This window comes from Toxotes jaculatrix, chromosome 22 (assembly GCF_017976425.1).
Source record: "Toxotes jaculatrix isolate fToxJac2 chromosome 22, fToxJac2.pri, whole genome shotgun sequence".
In the NCBI taxonomy this organism is placed as follows: domain Eukaryota; kingdom Metazoa; phylum Chordata; class Actinopteri; family Toxotidae; genus Toxotes; species Toxotes jaculatrix.
The window spans coordinates 14,563,017-14,583,595 of NC_054415.1; the positions used below are offsets into that span (position 1 = coordinate 14,563,017).

Consider the following 20,579-nt stretch of genomic DNA (forward strand, 5'->3'; position numbering starts at 1 on the left):
CACTGTTACTCTACTGAAACCTTCATAGTAACTATACTGTTTTACTACTGCGGCTCCCTCCACCACCCAGACCTCCCCTTACTGCGTTAAAGCTTCTCTTATTATTGAACTTATTCAAATCCATTGTCAAATCTACACATATGGCAATTTTACAATCAAACATTTGTATGATTGTATATTTTAACAGAAATTGTCCATAGCACATAAATCACAGGTGTTGTCATGTCTGTCTTTATTTTTGTTTGTAATATTAAGAGACAGTGTAATGAATTAGCAAACTTGGAAGACTTTAGAGATAAACAGCTTCTCCCTTTGGGAAATATGTTTTGTCTTTATTTTAGTTCAGTATTTATACAAAATTGCAAGGGATCTGTAAGTTAATAAAAATGTTTTTTATCACAGAGAATTTTAAAGTTTTTTTTTTAACAAGAGTTGTTATCACTCTAGGTACACATCAAAGTGCTGTTGATGTGATATTAACAAAAACAATCTTCTCTATGTACTATAGATAAACCGTAAATGAATGGACAATTTCAGCTAATAAGCTGCCCGTAGTTTTTCTGTTATTGTACAGATTTATTAGTTTTATCTCTCTGCTCAACTGCACAACTGTAATAAGAGTATTATCACTCAAACCTATAATACAACTTTGTGTCACTACTACTGCTCATACTGTTGTTGCCCAGTCAGATCACAGGTTCAGACACACACACACATACATATATTTAGGCATCATATGCCTGGTGCTAGCAGTGTCATGTTCATGGTCGCTTCAGTACAGATGCAAAGAATTATTGTACCTGATTTGTATGGATAAAAGCTTCTGCCAAATGAGTCAGTGTAATAAAATTCATGTTATTGGCCACGATTGAAAAAGGATGTTAACACTCAAAACACAAGGCAGTTACCTCATTCTGTGATGCTGAGAGGAAAACTCCTCTGCTAATAAACACGTATCTGTGAAATACTATAGATAAGAATAAAGTAGTATGATCAAACCTGTAATGCCAGGTAATAATTACAACCCCCTGGACCACTACGTTCAAATAAGAATGAGCATTATTTTCAGTCCTGTCTTTTCTTAACACTCAGCATTGGTGGATATAGTTTCTGATTGCTGTAGTTAATTGAGGCAAGTTAAACCGAGAGAAATCCCTCTGTCAGGATGGAAATTTCCTCTCTTTGTTTTATTGAGCTAAACCGTGACAGCAGCACCGGAGATGAGCGCTGATCAATTTCCCTGAAGCTAACTTCTCCTGATTCTCTAAAGCAAAGAAACGACGCAGCAGCCTCAGAGATGAAACCGAAAAGACGAGCAATGTGTGACTTTCCCCAGGTGGTGATGAGCAAAGAGCTGAGATTACTTTCTTTCTTTTTTTTTTTTTTTTTTTTTTTTTTTGAAGGAATCGCGATAATTACAAATTCTGAGTAACGAGGCAGACGCTGACGAGCGGTTGTGCGTCTTGGAGAGGGCAGGGACGCCGGAGACGCGCAACGGCAGCAGCAGCGCAGTCTATTTGGAGCCACCGGTTGAGATCATTCAACACTCCGAGAGCACTGACTGACTGTCTGAACGGATTGTGGGATACAAATCGACTACCCCCACCTCCCCGAAATCTTCCTAAACAAACGATGGAAATCCTCCTCGGCCCCCCAGAAAGCCACGAAAGCGTCGGATGAGTGAAATCGAAGATGCTGCGCACTACGACCAAAACCCCGGAGCTTTTTTGAACAGGACTGTGGGTGTGTGCGCGTCAGGCTCGCCGTTACCTCCGGACTGCACTCGCCAACTTCCCCCGCTTTCCATCAAGTCATGTCTGATACAGAGCAATGGGCAAGTTTGACGACAACGAGAGGATAATCCTCAACGTCGGGGGCACCAGGCACGAAACCTACAAAACCACCCTGAAGACCCTGCCGGGGACGCGACTGGCGCTGCTCGCCTCCGACTCGGACATCGACTCCGTGCTGGATCAGCTGCAACAAGTCCCCGGCTTCATCGAGTACAACGCGCGAACCAACGAGTACTTCTTCGACCGTCACCCGGGTGTGTTCGCCTACGTGCTCAACTACTACCGGACCGGGAAGCTCCACTGCCCGGCGGATGTGTGCGGACCGCTGTTCGAGGAGGAGCTCTCCTTCTGGGGAATCGATGAGACGGACGTGGAGCCCTGCTGCTGGATGACATACCGGCAGCACCGGGACGCGGAGGAGGCTCTGGACGTGTTCGAGCTCAACGTGGACAACGGAGACGAGGACGACGATATAGGAAGGAGGCTCGGCATTGAGGATGTGGCTGCCGACGGTAATGTCAGCCTGTGGAGGAAGTGGCAGCCGGTGATCTGGAATCTATTCGAGGATCCGTACTCCTCCCGGGCGGCGAGGGTAAGGGCGCACCGCTGCGTCTGGGGTTCACCAAACACGCAGTAACCCCCACTTCACACCTCCGTTCTATGCACAGAAACGCACAGCAGCTCAGCTTTAACGTGTCCATTAAAAAAAAGTTATTTTAGCCCCAGAAATAAATAAAAGAAGGTATTTAAAGTTGGTAAAGTCTCAAAAACTTGTGGTACTCTAAAAAGTGAGAGGTCTTTCAGCGGTGTGAGACCACTTCTTTCCAGCCTGTCATTTTATTTGAATTATATTGATGTATTTTATTTCTCTATATAATTATTCAACCTTATTTTGACTCACTTCAAGATACTGAGGCTTGTTTAAGAGCCTGATTTCAGAACAGGGGCAAATATCTCACTTCAAAATAAGCAGATCTTTTCACTTGTCATAAGCAAACAAGGTGTTAACACTCTGTCAGGATGGATATTCATAGCAGCATTGTATTTTAGGTGTGTAGGCCTGTGCCAAACAGAGGCTGTAGCCTACATTTGTTGCAGTCTGATTTTGTTTATTTTAGCCACGCATCTTATATCTGTCTCACTCCGGTTTTCCACCAGGCACGCACTGGCTTTGTTTATTGGGATGCAGCTCTAGAAATGTAATTTCAGCAGTCACAGCTTGTTAGTTATGTGTTTAGATCGCTTACTGCAGCTCAAAACCCAATTTTTTTAATTTCTGATTAACAGGAAAGAAATGTGTGGGGCATTAACGTTCTCCAAAATCAGTTCAGCACCTCATGCTGTGATTAGGCAAAATGTAACCTTAAAGGCCACATGTGGCACCTGTGTCAAATGTTTTTTAATCATCATTACTTGTGTTTAATACACTCTGGAACAATGGTGGAGTGTGTGACAGGTGACAGGTTTGGATGATGAGGTTTTATCGAGGTGAAGTGCAGTTCCGTAGCCTGCATGCTAAGATTTGACAGCTGGGGAAACTGATATGTATTGTTTGTCTTTTTAAATCTGTAACATCAGGAAGTTAGTTGTTATAACACCACACAAACATGGAGTGTTGTCAGATGTTCTCCTTCTATACATCAGTTTTTCATCAGAAGTTTTTGGAATAGTTAAAATGGCAGATTTGAATGGCCAGCATATCAAAGAGAAACACATCTGCAATCGTTATCTCTAAATCCCAGTCACCTTTCATTTTAGATCTCAGCTACCTGTAAAGGACAGGGGCTCTGCTAAACTTGCCTTAGGCTGCTGGTGAATTCTGGGTAATGGACAGCAAATCATTCCCTCATTGGCAGGCTGACGTGTTACAGGAATGAATAGTTGCTGGCTGTGATGTCATGTTGTGTAAATTGAAATTAATGCAAAGCAGCTACCCAGATGCCTTCATGATGTCACAGACAGCAAGTCATATGACTGCTCGCATTTAAAACAATTATTTGATTTAGATTTTCCCACATTAAAAAAAAAATTTACAGCATATAAAACCCCTAAAACATCATTCAGACCATTGCAGGACACTGAAACTCTTTGCTGACAGTCAGACTGATCGTTAGCAACACTTTAAGTGCCATGAAACACCAACAGTGACACTGCTGCAAAAAGTCAGACAGAAAGCTTCAGCAAACAAACACAGGCTGGTGTGATACAAAGGTTTGGGCTGGATTTACCTTTTCTACAGTGCATAGCATAGTGACGTGGCTACGCACTGTGCTAAATAACTCCAAGCTCACCTATCATACCTTGTTGTGTGTCCCTTAGCATTGTGCTGTAGTGAACAAAATTGTACAGTCTTTGTCTTTAAACAAGACTGACTGCTTAGTGTTGCAATTTCTGATGCCTGTAATCTATTGCGTTTGTGTCGTTTTGCCATGATGCTCCAACAGCATCCTACTGTAGTTAGTAAGAAGAATCTACCCAGAGGTGGATTTTAGGTCTTTAATGTATATCTGTTTGTGTTTATTCTTCGTCTGTCTTGCTTTTGCTCTAAATATAGTTGAGGTATAAGTTCTCCATTGATGAAATTCACCTTTAGCAGCCAAATATTTCACCACTCATTTTTTGATTAAGTAGAATCAAACCATACTCTGTTTCTCATCTATTAATAACCCCCAAGAGCTGAAAAGAGAATGACAGAACCAGGATGGGTTTCATCTGTACTGTGATTACATCAGTCCTCCTCTTCACTGTCTACAGGTGGTTGTGTGAACAGGATTGCATGGACTTTCATATGAGGTTGAGGTTTGAGGAAAGGAGGCAGTGTTGGTGCTTTAAATAATACCAAAGCACAAGAAAAATGTGTGCTCCCAAATCAGTTAGATAATTCCTTTTTATTTAGTTTAAAGTGCCACAGGGGCAAACATATGCAGACCCTCTGGCTCTGCCTTCTTCAGTGTTCAGGAGTTGGTGAAAAGTTCAAAGGATCCAGCCATGAAACTGAAGTACTACTGCACATTGAAGAAGGCAGAGCCAAAATGTCTGTGTTCTCATATGTGACACTTTAAATTAAAGGAAATATGTAATGTAAACCTGGTGCAAACCTTTTTTTGTGCTTTGTACTTTAACTTTGATTGTACACACACCAGCTTAACCTGTTTTTGTTTTTGGATGAGCACAAGGTTTTTGAATTTTAAATAACATTTAATTAATAATATTTCTTGAAGAGGTGAAATTTATCAATCATCCCATCTGAAAAGCTGCAAAGCACATGTATTAAAATTTGAAGAAGTAGGGGCAGGGCAGACAAAAGCTAACATAAATTGAATATTAATGTCATAGAGTCAGATCATTCTCTGAATTTTTTTGGCCACAGTTGGAGATCAGAGGGACAGTTGGTGACTGGCATCAGTGATTAGTTTACCCTGTGTATTCAATCAATATTTAATTGTTTCCTCTGCAAAATGAAATCTGTCTCCCATCGACTTTTTAAACGTAAAGGGAGGGACTGGACTAAAGGTGTGTGTGTGTGTGTGTGTGTGTGTGTGTGTGTGTGTGTGTGTGTGTGTGTGTGCGTGTGTGTGTGTGTGTGTGTGTGTGTGTGTGTGTGGTGAGGGTGGTATTGGCATTGACCTCATCCCGTATCACTTATCCTGCTCTCACAATCCATCAGCAAACTTTCAGTGAGGATGAAGGCAGAGATTTGTCTTTATGTGTGAAAGGAATACTGATACAGGATGTGTGCTTTATAATTACACATGATACTTTCAGAGTTACACCGATAAACATAATTCCTACAGCTAAATTTGTCCCAATGTTTAAATTTAAGCTCCTACATTAATTAGCCTAACAGCCACGGATTATAAAAAGTGTTTTAAAATTTAAATTGTCGATGACCATATTTATTCTATCAGTTGTTTCCTGTGCTTGTCCACCCAATTTCATTGGTAATTTCTTGAAAGTGTTTCTTGGTGATTGCACTGCTGACAGAGGAACGAGCAGGGATGTAACAGAGATGAATTTCAGCAATGCTTAACTGGCAGAAAGGAGCTGGTGGAGCTGAACGCTCGTGTTTACAGCACGCACACATCCGTCTCCCTGCACCAGCACTCACCCAGTGTGCATACACACAAATTAAGTCACGGAGTCAATACACACACAGAAGCATCTGTTTGTGTAAGTGCCTTCAGACCTCTGTTATCTGCACGTGAACCACATTTCCTGATTCTGATGATGCTCTGTCTACAGCCACATCCAGCCTTAGTTTGGTGTCTTCCTCGATGCCTGAATGTTTCCTCTTTTAATAAAGGCCAGCTGGCTTTTGATTAACCTTTAATTCACAACCCATAGATGAAGAAAGGCACTGTGTGTGTGTGTGTGTGTGTGTGTGTGAAACAAAGAGAAGTGATGCAGTGTGTGAAAGCGAGTGTGTGTGTGTGTGTGTGTGTGTCTAAAAGAAGGCCCTTGGGGGCACTAATCCGCCTGCTGACAAGGCGTTAGGAGGGAGTAATGTGGAATTATCCTCCATGGAAATGAAAGGTGGGATTTCAGCTTGCCGGCCCGTTCCAGTGACAGTCTCAGTCCTCTTACACAGTTCACCTTTGACCCTGACATCACGAAGCTGACAGTATTAGCTGTGCAGCGCTCTTTAATTGCAGAAATGACATTAAACTTGGTAGTAAATAAAAAGATGACTGGATGGATCATGTATGGCTCCAGTCAAGTGGTGTCCACAGGTTATGGCATGGCTTTGCAAAATGGAGTGATGGACTTCCTTGTTCAAGATCCCCTTTATCCTGGACAAATCTCCCACTTTACCACCAAACCCAGTGCCCCCAAACCATCTCATTTCCTCCACCATGCCTGACAGATGGCATCAAGCACTCCTCCAGTATCTTTTTATTTGTTCTGCGTCTAACAAATGTTCTTCTTTTTGATCTAAACACCTCAAGCTTAGATTCGTGTGTCCGTAACACTTTTTTCCAGTCTTCCTCTGTCCAGTATCTGTGTTCTTTTACCCGTCTTAATCTTTGCCTTTTATTAGCCAGTCTCAGATATGGCTTTTTCTTTGAAACTCTGCATCCTGGAGTCGCCTCTTCACTGTTGACATTGAGACTGGTGTTTTGTGGTTACCATTTAATGAAGTTGCCAGCTGAGGATCTGTGAGGCGTCTGTTTCTCAAACTAGAGACTCGGATGTACTTGTCCTCTTGCTCATTTGTGCACCCGGCCCTCCCACTTCTCTTTCCATTCTGGTTAGAGCCAGTTTGCGCTGTTCTGTGAAGGGAGTAGTACACACCGTTGTATGAAATCATCTGAGTTTTTTTGTTTTGTTTCTTGCATTCTATAGCTGTCATTGGAACACAGGAATTGCTGAAAATGGGCTTCTGTACACTTACGGAGCTATTCCATTAAAAAGCATTGCTGATTTATGATTAATGATTAATCATAAATCATAACAATTGTCATTTACCACATTTCTGATCAATTTAATGTTATTTCAGTTGAACACAAATGTGTTTTTCTTTTGAAAACAAGAATATTTCTAAGTGGCACCAAATATTTGAGCGGGTGTGTGTGTGGCTAATGACATATAATATATAATATATAATATATATAATATAATATATATTATATATATTATATATACATATATAATGATATATATAATAGACATAGTAAAAGCATATTACAAAACAAAAAAAAAATAAAAACAACAAAAAGACAACTCCTGACTCCACTCTCAATTAAACACATGCGCTGTCAGAAGAAACATTAGCATCAGACATTATGGAACATGTGGCCTTAATGTAGGGAAGCACTAGTGCTAACAACACTAACTAACAACAGTGTGACAGAGCACCAGTCCTCTCCATCATGGCCTCATGTGTTTACAGTAATTAAATCACTACTAATTTAACAATTCTACATTTAGCAGCTTCCTAAACAGCATAATAATTGACGTCAGGCCACAACTCAGTGTGAGCTCAGCTGTCTGAGGCTGTCAGAAAACCTTTCATGGGCTTGTTTCTCCAAGTAAGCTGAAAACCCAAAAGTCTGATCTGTCCCTTTAACCAGCTCATCCACGAGTCTTCGTGTGCCAGCAGTCAGCGGTAGCAGGCGTGTTTCTTTGGGCTCCCCACGCTGTTTCTATTGTTGTAGCCATCCTGTTCTCTCCTCACTCTCAATGTTGCCTCTTTAATCTGCATGCAGTGTGTTTTAACAGTGGCTGGCGGTGTGTTCACTTGTCTGAGTGAAACAGAAGGAGGGAGAATTTCTGGTCGATTTTCCTGTATGTTTATGCTCGTCTGTCTGAAAAGAAGAAGAGTGAGAATATATGGCTTTTTTCTGTGTGTGTGCATGCATGTGTGTGTGTGTGTGTGTGTAGGTGTAAGTGTATGTGTTCTCCTATGTGTTAATCTGTTTGTTTGTCCCTCTCATGTCTCTGTAGTTGGCCATTGCTGGATTGGGATGGTAACAAAGAAGGAAAGAGAAAAAGAAATAACACCCACCACCTTTTTCATTTCCCATGTCTGTGCTCTGAGGTCTGTGCTCTGAGGTTTTAACTGATGCCTGACTTTGTAGCCCCCCAGTCCACCCCCCACACACACCTCATCCTCACCCACTCACCCACGCATCCCCCTTTCCTCCCATGATCCCATCTGAGACTGCATCTTGCTTTTTGCCACTTAAGAGGTTAAAAACCCAAACCGTCTGGGTGCCGCCTGCCGCACGCCTGAAGATACCAAAGCCAGGCTGCACGCTCAGCCTGCCTGTTGTCATGGCAACATCATCGCTCATCACCACGGCCTGTTTTCATTGAGATCCGTCCGGTCCGTGAAACTGATTGATTTCAGAAACCTGCTCGACCATGAACCCTTATTGCTCAGTAACCCCTTGCGTGCTAGCTTGTTAGTCTTGAAGCAGTGATGCAAAAAAAGGGTGTTGGAGCATCGCTAACACAACCGATCCATGTGTGCATGTCTCTTTAACTGCTTTCTTATTCCTGTCAGAGGTGATACATGGTGATGTGCTTCAGCATCCTCACTTTTTGTTCCTGTCAAACTAGGGCTACAGGTGCATGTAGGCTTGCCCAGCTCATCAGGAAGCCCTGTTGAATCACATTGTGCAGAGTCTGAGGTAGTAGGAGGCCTGGGAATGTGGCTGATCCACTGCAAATTGACGACAAGGCCATGCTGAGTAAATAGAGTCTACTAGAAGCAGGACAAATGGCTGCCCGAGCGTGGGCGGTGACGGCACGCCGCTGGGCATGTTTGTAGCCACTGCCAGTCACATTAATCTGCCCCGCCAATCATCATCCTGTGCTGCTTTGGTTGACTATAATAGCTCAGTGTACAGGAGTAGTGTAGAGGGCTGCAGCTATGGTAATTAGGAGAGAGGTTAGTATGAGTAAGACTTCTACATTAACAGCTTTGGTTCTGTTAAATGTAATGTGAATTTTTTGGTGATGTGTTTGTTGCTAAGCGCTCATCACTGTGATGTTCATACGTTGCATTTGGTGCTGATCACCTGTCAGTTATGCAGGGTGATGACTGTAACGTATTACTTGTTAGTGCACGTCTCTGTGGTTAGTTTCTAGAGCAAAATGAATGTAGAAAAATGTAGTTTCCATATGGATGCTCTTGGTTCTGCTGGCTGTTAGTCAGAGTTGGCAAAATTTAGTTACATGTTGTGGTGTAACTAATGTCCACTCATGAACTAAATGTCTTTTCTCTCATTGTGCTTGAATTACTCCACATTTTAGGATGTCAGATCAACATTTTGATGCTTTTATCACAACAATAAAACACATCGTGGCACACCAGGGCCGGATGTTATCATAACCGAAAGAAAAGCTGGTCAATAGGATGAAAATAACATCCATGTTGTAATACACTGGAATTATCCTTTAAGGCACGTCCACACTGGCTGCACCAGCCAGCTGCAGTAGTTGCAATCCTACCGGATGCCATGAAATCAAGAACGACAAAAGAATGAATAAATAAAAATCTTTTTGTGAATGGGAAATGTTGCTTTGTCGCTATTGTATTTGACGCATTGGTGAAATAGATTAGCAGGACAGATATTTATTCATATGGTGATGCAGTCAGCTTCCACCACCAACGGCAAACATGATGAAGTGCAGGAAGGTGTCTTTGTGTGCGTAGGGGAAAAGGATGGAGGTCTGTTGGATAGTTAATGAAGGAGATTTGTTCAGTATGCATGATTGGACCCCTTGCCTTGTGCCTGCTTGCTATATACAGCATCCCATCAGGCCTTGCTCTCTCTGTCTGTCTGGTGGTCTCACTCTTTCACTCCCACACACACACACACATTCACACACACTCCAATGACATGAAGAACATGCTCACTCTCTCCCTCTTGCAAAGGGACATTTAAATTATTGCACAGTAGATTAAAGTGCCAGAGTTGGCATACATGATGACAGCATTAATCTGAGAGCTTAAACTGGGTCTCTATGACTGATTTCTTCAGTGTGGTCACTGTGGACAATTAGAAAAGTAATGTTCTTCAGAGTATTTTATCAAATTATCTTATTACTCTACATCTTTAGGTTATAAATACACACATAATTGTCTTTTTGTCTTGAATTATATGTACAGGAATGATAGGGGAGGAATAAAAGAGTAAAGGATTGTGGGTAGTTTTGGACACCAGTCGGCATGATATGCATTTGATTATGAATGAAGCATTTTGCAGCATGAGACAAAAAGTGCATGTGTGACTTTCCATGACGGCAGCGCTCCTCTTTGTCTTGTTAAAGGTTTCTACAGGTGTTAATTCAACGAAGCGTCTGATATGAGTGGTGCATTTATTAACCTCCTGCCACCCACAGCCCACCCAGGCTGGGATTCGACTGGTGCACATCTGAAAAAAGTAGCAGCACTAGGGTTAGTCATTGGATCATGTTAAGTGTTAAAAAAAATATTGTGTGTATGCACTGGATGCACGGGAGAAGAGAGTTCATGGTGTGACAGTCGCCACAGAAAGGACGATATGGTGGGTGGTTTTCACAAAATGTATATGACTTAATGTAGTGCCAGATTGGACGAGCTTTATTGCTCAGTTTGCAAACAGAAATCGATGTGACCAGGACTGGAGACTGCGAGGAGCCCCACTGAAACTGGAACGGATCAAAGAGAAGGAGAGGGGTCTAGTTTTTTGATGTCCATCTCAGCAGGATGACGCTCTGAAAGACACTGGATTATACACGAGATAGATATGCTTCACAGTCAGAGGTGCACTCAGGAATGGTTTAGATAAAAAAAGCTATGTATCATGCATTTATGGATGTGATGGCATGCATGCTAAAGGTGTGCTTCCATGCACTGCCCGCCAACTGCCAGGAGGGGCCCTGATGTGGCCCCTGAGCTCTGTGAGCTGTAACAGATGTGCCGTTTGTTTGGGCTGAATGCTGAATAATTAATGTGGATCCATTCACTCTAAAAGATTGAGCGCTTCCCAAGGACAATGGATTTACTGAAAGTTCTTTTCTCTGGCACCATTTGCACAACCCTGAGGCTCACACATTAAAAGGTAATTAATAAATCAGACTTTCAGGCTGATTTGTGTTTCTTGACTCTGTGTCCCAGTTGGCTGACTGTGGCTGAGTCGCTGTCTTACAGAACTTTGAATTCAGTGAGAGCAGGCTAACCCTAACCCCCCATAATACTTAAATTCTCTTAAATAACAACAAAGTTACATTTTCCACATTGCTTAATGTGGTCCATTTTTTTTGCTGCAGCAGTTTATTAAATAAGAAATCGATGTTGTTAATGATTTTGTTCACATTATCTAGTAATTTGGACATAGTGTTTGACAAGATTTTCACAATCTTGATCCACACAATTGAAAAACAGTTTTAATCCAAGGTCTACTTGTTTGTGCTGGAGCTATTGACCATAATGCATTTGCTCAACTGTCACATGTTGAGAACAGGCACAATGGTTGAGAACAGGCAAGTGAGGCAAGAGCATTTCTTGTTCAAGATTGCTGCCTGCTACTGCTGGAAAAACTGAGAATAGTGAGAGTATACCAAAACATTAAAGCTGCAGGTTGTAAAACCAAAACTAACAGCTGAAGGATGCTGAAATGCTCTGTAAAGCTAAGAGGAGTTTTTCACTGCAAGTGACAGCTTTGAGACTACTATAGAAAAATGTACACAGCTGTACATAAAACTGTTTCAACAGAAGTTCTTTGACTGTTTCAATATATAGCTAAAACCTGTTTCACATTGAAATATAAAAACAAGTAGTGTAAATACAACAATGCTTAAGCTAAACCAAATGTTTTCTTTCTTCTTGAAAAGAGAACATTCTAGAAATACAAAACTTATATGATAGCTGCAGTATCTCTTAAATAAAAGACAAAAATCCTGTCCATCTACCTCCTTTGTCTAGGGTTTGATATCCCGTCACTTAGCAACTGAAGGCTGTTGCAGTGTAATAAGCTGCACAGCCTTCAGACCTTTTTTCCTTTAGGCTGCAGAGTAAGTACTGAAGAAACTCTTTCCCTCTGCTCACATTCGGTAGGAACGTACCCACAGAGCCTTTCAGACTCGACAGGCAAAGATCAGACCACATATTCAGAGAGGTGTTCATAGTCAGTCTTAATTTTCTGCCAACGGCCACATTTATAGCACAGTAGACTCTTGGGTGTCAGCAGACAGCTCAGCCACCCTCACAGCTTTGATTCGAAAACCTGATCCCAAATAAACACGGTGGGAAGCTTCGCTCCTCGACACAGAGGAGGATCAGGCTGCAAACTGAAAATGTCACACCAGCAAAGAGATGACAGGGGCGTGATGTGCACAGAAGGAGTTGTCATCTTGTAATAATGGTGACTAGTTCCGGGCTGACCCTCTTTTACAGCTTTGGTTGCTATTAAAGCTGTAAAATGTGTTGATTTTTTTCTGTTGCTGCACAGCGAGGCATGGTAATGAACTGGATGTAGCCGTTTTCTTGGTATCTTTGTCTGATGCTAATTGTGCGCCCGGTTTCACTGCCGGATCAAACCCCGGCATTCAGCTTTACCCGCTGATCATTTACACTGGTTCAAAGACCGAGGCTTTAAAGAGGATCCACTGTTTAATGCAGCCGCATCTGAGCGAGCAGGGCTCAATTAGAGGACACGGTGAACCAAATCAACACACCAAGAAGCTTAGGTGGACAGCAAGATGTGGACAGCTAGAGGGACTAAAAGTGAAAAGGGAGTACATGCAGTTCAAGGTCTCCTAGTGCATCACACAGGAGCATCATGGCTGCTGTTTGAAATATATTTAGTCCTGCTCTGCACACCTTAACATGGTGTACACTTTGTGACAAGGTATAGAATTTACAGTATTTCCAGTTATTGTGCTCTGGAAAGTCAGCAAGTCTTCCTGATCTAAGCCCAACTCACCGTTTGTTTTGGTAAATGAAAATGTAAATCCTTTGAAGCCACCATTCACGTTGGTAACATAAGCCAGAGTGTGACATCCCATAGGTGCAAAAAGCTGCTTTCAGGCAGTGAGCATTTACCTCTGCTACATCCATTGCTCCTAGCGTAAGCGTTGCTAAGGTGCCACAGAGCTATTTTCCACCACCACCTGAGTTGGCAAAGGTTTGAACTTTTACAGTTCGTCGTTTTGTGACCATGGAAACCACAGAAACCACACCAAGGGAAATTATGAAAAAAAAATGTCACTGCAAACTGTTCTCTCTGTTTTAAGTCTGGTAAAATTGTATTTTTCTGTTTTGTGGATAGCAGCAACATGTATCATTTGTTATGGTCTTTGTACCAGGTGTAGCTGTTAGCTGAACCCACTCAAGGGGTTCATATCTGAGTGGCAAGTAAAAGTATCAACACCACAACAAAAAAAATAACCCCACCTCTTTGCTGTCTTTGTCTCTGGCATGACTTAGCAGTGTTTTCAAATGTATCAAGAATTAAATGCATTTACTTTGCAGTGGTGAAATTATAGGATTAATGACTTTCGTGTTGTAGTATTAGAAGCAGATTCAACTAAGAAGTTATCTCTGTTTGTTTGTTCTTGCTCAAATGTCTTTTCATCCTTGACTCGTGCTGTGCTGTTCATCAAAGAGAGTGGGCTCAGAGAAACAACGTAAAAAAATCCAAAGCTCAGTAAGATAGTACAGCTTAAAGTACTACAGCCTCTTTTCTTAGGAACTCTATTTGTAAATACTGTTAATGTACCTTCTGTCAGATCTGTCAGGGGTCTAAATGGCTGATGATGATGACATATGGTAATGCAGACTCTGCCAGCCTGATATCGACTGCAGTCAGTAACAGAAACCTCCCAGAGGGAAAAAAGTTAACTGTACGAAGAGTCTGTGCACTGCCTCTGCCCTCTGGCATAAAAACATACAGTCAGGCATGAAGTGGAGCACTGGAAAATGTTTCTTCTTGTAGCTTTGCAAATTTCCTCTATGACAAAATCTGCACGAGACATTGAATGGATTTTTATGTCGATAAGGGGGGAATTTTATTAAAATATACACCACTGCAGAAGTGTAAATAACCACTCATGTAGAGCTAAGACTTAAATCTCTGTATGAATCACAGTGGTGAGGAGACTTTCAACGCTGTAAACATCAGTTGCTTTTACTGACGAACTTTCACCCGACTGAACTTCTTCCACTTGTGCCTGCTTCATAGTTTTCCTTGTGGGACTCGCAGCTTTGTTTGATTTGAAGTGGAGAACATGTTTGGGTAGATGCTCTGCTGAACAATCCTCTGCTCTCTTCAATCTCCCTGCACACAGTGATGTGCGGTCGGTTGTGGTTTACAAGATACTTACAAGATACTGTATCAAGAGTTCATTTTGTAAATACTACTCTATATATCCATTTTGGGAAAATAACATTGCACCAAATGGTCGTTAATATTTAAATCACCCCTTTGTTGTCAAATAAGGAACCTCAGGTAAAAATTGTGATATGGGTCGGTGCTGAGGTAAAATTTGTAGTTGAAATGAAATCATAGTTATAACAACCCAAACACATCTCAGTCTCAGTCACTTATTAAAGCATAAATTAATTAGGGTTTCAGAGTTAATCAAGTGGTGGATATTTTATTCTGGACTGAAAGGCTTCATATTAAGAAGTAACCATAAGTGCATGGGAGAAAATGTGAATTTTTCAGGTGGGGATCAGAGCCTGCAGACTGAGGACAGTGTGTGCTGAACATGTTAAATAAAGCATATACCTCAGATTCATTTTCAATGCAAGTGTGACATGCTTCTCCATCCCTACGAGCCTTGGGAAACCAAGCTGTGGGGTGGGGCCACAGCACAACTGTGCCTTTGGTTTCGGTTGGAAGTAGGAACTTTTTAGGGAGAACATTTAACAGTCATACTCAAAAATGCTGTATTTTATGATGACATTTGAGAAGAACCAATAACCTTACCTCAGTGGTCAGTGTAAAGGGTTTGTATGATTATTTCAACTATAAAACTCCCGGAATATGACTTGAATATGCCAGCATTCATGTTAGAAGATGAGGAACCACATTTCTAAATGGAGATAAACTATGAATTTCTTGTTCAATTGGCCTAGTGGACTGACTGAAGTGAAAGCGAGCTGACCCCATCCCTCAGTGTAGCGCAGTGAGTCTTTGTCTGTCTGAGTCTTCTTCTATGGTTCACTGATACCGACCTAGCAGAACCAATCCTATTAGTAATTCTCTACTGGATTCAGGCTCCTGGGGCCCCAGAGGAGCCCTCCGCTCCTGCAGCCTGCTTCTCCTCTTCGTTGGGCTTGCAGACAGAGGAGGATATTCACGCCTGGGTGCGTTTGCTCTTCAGTAACAACCACAAGGAGTTTGCTGATATAAAGATAGAGTCTCGTCTCTGAAGGAAGAGGTTAAAGGGCCCGCGCCTGAGGAGGTTTCTCTCCTCTCACTGTATGCTTGCAACAACTCTCAACTGAAGGCTGATAGACATTTTACACATGTACCTCAGAGACCGGAAGCAAATCATGGTCTCTGGTGTCTAAGGTGCACACTTTTGTAAACTCAAGAGATTTTGTGGAGGAATAACAACATCACACTTCTTCACAACAACAATATGTTTGCTACTGAGAGAGGACAGTTATTACAGACATGACTGCATAAAGTCGATTTTCAGGACAATCTATACATAGGTTGTTTTAAGCCTTTGATCATTTTTGAGTTGAGAACCGTCTCAGAATTTTCTTGGTTTGAGGTGCAGCAGCAATCCAGTATATCTTTGGATTTCTGCAACCAACTGTGCTTGAATTTCTCTGGCTGGCAGAGAAAATAATATTGGCAGTGGTTGCTAACAGTTGCTAACTGCAGGGTGTCTTGCACATCATTGTCCTCTTTGGCAGTTCTAGTTTGGCCAAACTGTCCTCTTGGCAAAGTATTGGCAGTTGCCTCATAAGTGACATATGATTTACTTATTGCCATTGCATGGTCAACAAATTTCAATCTGGGCATGTAAATACAAATTATATGAAGAGGCCTGTGCTTGACTGAGATTTGTTGTGACACTAATTCTGAGGCTGCCCATGACTGGCCCTTGTAGAAACAGTATTTGGGTGAAATGGAAGGAAAATCAAATCAGCTAGTAAAGAAACTGTCAGGTAGATGAACAGTTGGTTAGTATTTAATGATTTTAAGATTGGTCATACCTCGTGGCATGTTACAGATGTTTTCGACAAAGAACTTAACTTAGTTTAGCACATTGATCAATCTCACAGCCTTCTGCAGAAATTCATCTTAATTTATGCAAATCAGCAAATAATTTGATGTTTCGATAGGACAAGTCAGCTCTGGGAGAATATGAGTCATTATTTACCTGCCCCTGATAGAGTGTCAGCAACACCTTTTCTTTCCAGGAATCCACATTTCCCTGCACTGATCAACCACTGGTTTGGCATTCATGAACTACTTCAGGAGAGAATGTACGTACGTTGATTTGGCTCCCAATTTGACAACATACCCACAGGCTACATTTGAATAGTGCCCACGAGAGACAGATTTGCATTTGCCTTGACTTTAAAAAAATATTTTAGTGTTTTTAGCTGGGAAATGGACTTTTTTTTCCAGTAAGAACAGTTCTTTGTTGCAGAAAGTTTGTTTTTTATTTGTTAGTTTATGGATCATTGTCATGCAAATTTATGCTTGCAGCATTCTAACTGAAAAATAGTTCATTTACTCTTAAGAGGATTAAAATTAACAGTCAGCCAGACAGTATTTTTAGGTTTACAGCTATTAACACACCAATTTAACACATTAAGTCATTTTTGAACAGCTGACCCACAACCACATCAGCTGTGGTCACAGTTACTGTCACAAAACACTTTGAACACTTACTAACACTGATGAGTTTGGGGTATGATGTTAGCTGACCTTTATTACCAGAGTAACGGCTGAAGGAGTCTTAGAGTTTGTTCCTCAGCAGTGTCAAACCTTAAATTTCCTGTGAACTCCAGCTCAACTTTAAGACTTCGTTCTTGTGAGAACAAGAATCTTTTAAAAAAAAAGAAAGAAATATAAAAAAGATAGCTGTATTTTAGTATTAAGTAAAGTAAATTCAGGATCAAATCAGCATTCCAACATAACAAAATGAGTGGTATTTCAGCTTTTCCAGCATCCTCACAGAGATACAGGACTTCTAACCTCGACCTCATTAGTGACCGAATCTAAATATTTTTCAAGATTTAGGGAAGCTCAAAGGGCAAAAAATTCATCAAAAAACAAAACATGAAATTACAAAGGGTTGCAAGTAATATTTCAAATCTGAACAGTATTGATTTTATTCCTCATAGGAACAGATTGTGCAGGTTCTCACACTCTAAATAGAGCTTCCTTCATGTGGAAGCTTATGTGCATGTTGAAGGTCTGATCTACTCCTGATTTTTTTGTCTTTATTTAAAAAAATATATAAATAATAAGGTTGAAAATGAATGCATGAAAATGTGGAGAGAAAAAAGCAAGACTGCCATGTTCTGACTTGTTATTATTCGTACCAAATCTGAGTGGACAGTCCATGATTCTATGTGAGTCCATGTCCACGCTTTGTGCGTCAGTGCTGTGTGTACCTGTGACAAAAATAACCTGCATTATTGGGTCGGCAGCAGTTTGTGTGATAAAAAGTGACCTGCTTCTTCCACAAGACCAGTGTTACTGGACCAAGTCACTGAGAAAAAAAAGTTATATAGTGATTTTGTTCTTTGATACGTATCAAATCTGCCCTGTTTATGTGCAGATATGACTCATATCAGCCTGTAAAATGAATATCATCCGTAATATCAGGAGGTGTCGAGTAAAATTGTTCATTTCAAAACATGAGTGGGAGAAACATGTAGACTTCAGATGACTTCAATTTATGAAAACTGCTCTTTTGAGTGTACCTTAGTCTTAGCGTAAATATTTAGCAACCTAAAGTGATGGGAAGGTGAGGAGAGAGGTGTTTTTTTTTTGGTTTTTTTTGCATGTGTCAAAGTACAATGCTGATTCACTCCCACACGAGCAATTTTGTCATTGACTCACAAATCTTCAGTGTTGCAGGAATCAAGCTGCGATGATAACATTACCCCAGGCCCTTTCTATAAATGACTCTAAAATTAATCTCATCTGTTCGGCGATAATAGTCTAAAAGTCATTCACCGTACAAATGCCTTCATCTCACCCAGTGACATCCAACCATGTGCCACAGTAAGATCCAGGTTGCTGAAGGTCATCTCACTGATGTGTCCCACCTGGCTCATGGTTTTTTTATTCACCGTCCTATACAGAAAACATCTGCCCACAGACCAGACAGATGTGTTTGTTTGCTAATATTTTATGAGCTGATTTTTGCCTGTTAATAGAAGTTGGATTTTACCTGAGGGTGGAAGTAACGATATGATTTGTCCACGTTTTCCATTTGTCAGTTTAACTGCAACATGTCTCCCACATTTTTCAAAATCCTTTTTTTTTTTTGCAGACTCTTCTGAAAGTATCTGTATCAACCTGATGTCTTATTAGGTTGATATAGATAAAATATATAAGTGCAGAAAATGACTTGACTTTATTGTTTCTCACCAGCTCCAGAAACCAAACCTAGCTTTGGTCGTAAGGCTCTTTGCTGACCCTGACAGTGGTACCTATTTGGCACAGAACACTTCATTTGTTGCTTGATATGATTTTCACCACTTTAAAGTTGTTGAATTATATATGAATACTGGGAGATGAGAGTTGAAGTTTTCAAAAGTTGCAGTTGGAGTTTACTCCACGTCAGATGGTTAACGAAATGCTCAAAATGTGAATGCAAACATATCACAGGTCATCACGCATCAGCGTGAAGCTCACTTCCAGTCTGAGCTCGCCCACCTGTTCCCTGAGCGCTGTTCTGTGACAGTTAACCTGAATTCTGTGGGAATCAGATCGGCTCGGCGTAGAGGGTAACCAAGCATCTGCTCCCGCAGGCTGAGGAGCCATTTTAAGAGCTTGACTTCAGCGTTGCTCGAGCGCGAGAAATGCTGCCTCTCGGTGGTCCGCCCGCTGTTATCCAAGGACAACTGTGTCTCTCTCATGCTCTGCTCTGCAGAGGGAGGATACTCTCGCGTGTGTGATAGTCTTCGTCTGAGCAGATGCATGCCACTGTGTGCCAGCCACTAATGCCTCCTGGCATGTGATATATCTTAAATTACCACCGCTGCTTGCTGTCACAAGGGAAGAGGATTGTTTTAAGTCAGCATGTGTTTCAGCTAAACGTCTGTTTAATCTACCACTGAGCTGCACAATTCATTTCAGCGTAGGTTGACTGGAACTCCACTTCACACAGCTGTGGAAAAGAGTTTCTTGTGGTAAAAGCACAATTTAAATATGAGTACGTAGTGATAAATTACCTGACTCTGCAGGAACCACTGAAGTATTAATTGAATTACTTCATTATGTGTGCTGTATCATTTAAACATCAGTACATTTTGAAACTTTGGAGAAATGATCATAAACAAACAAGACTATCACTGAGAACACCGGCAACATCATCATCAAGGAGTACTGCAGTGGTTTGGTGTTCCTATTATGACATTTAGTCCCTTGACCTCTGGATCCTGGATATCTTGCATTGTACTGTGTTCGTGTCATATTGCCATAAATATCAATTTGCTTGCAAGGTAGTGTGACGCTTTGAAGGATTGTAGCTACCGTTTGTGTCTTTCTGTTTTGTTGGTGTTTATTGATGAAGGCAGGTGGATTCTCCAGTAATGAGTGAGGAGCAGTAGAACAAGGAGACTGACAGCTGCCATCTCGAGCTGTTCATTGATGTGAATGCTCGCAAGTCGTACACATGGGAATCTTTCCCATCATTACCTTCCCTCCCACCTGATGTGAACGTGGCATTAGACTGTACCTGCCTGGTAAATGCTTCATAATGCCTAGTTACGTCACGTGACAAAACTCCACAAGAGCCACAGAAGACATGATACAGCTGTTTTCAGAATTAGTACTCCCTGTGACAAGTACAACTGACTTTGACATGCAAATCAGTGGTCAGCCCTTTAAAGATTAAAAACACGATTTAATGTTAATATACATATTAACGTTCATGTAAAGAAAAAAGCTCTGTTGTGCGTATCAACCATTGCCTCTTGTGGATATGAAGTGAAGTCTTGTGGAGTTTTTCCCCTGTTGCCCAGCATCTGCACAGACTTGGTGTAATGGTGGTGAGCATGTTAGTTACATATGACTTAAATCTGGGAAATGGAGATTTGAATTCAGCCTTTTGACATGGAGGATAGCAGTGGCCTGTCTGAGAATAAAT

The 20,579-nt window shown here is 41.3% G+C and overlaps 1 protein-coding gene across 2 annotated transcripts in view; it reads left to right on the forward strand.

The window, feature by feature from the left end:
• The first annotated feature begins 1,569 nt into the window (after positions 1–1,569).
• Positions 1,570–20,579, forward strand: part of kcnc2 (potassium voltage-gated channel, Shaw-related subfamily, member 2) — a 67,630-nt gene continuing 48,620 nt past the window's right edge. For both annotated transcript variants that reach the window (XM_041030589.1, XM_041030588.1), the window contains exon 1: positions 1,570–2,385. In XM_041030589.1, the coding sequence (XP_040886523.1) occupies positions 1,831–2,385 (555 nt within the window). In that variant the 5' untranslated portion in view covers positions 1,570–1,830. The remainder of the gene's footprint in view (positions 2,386–20,579) is intronic.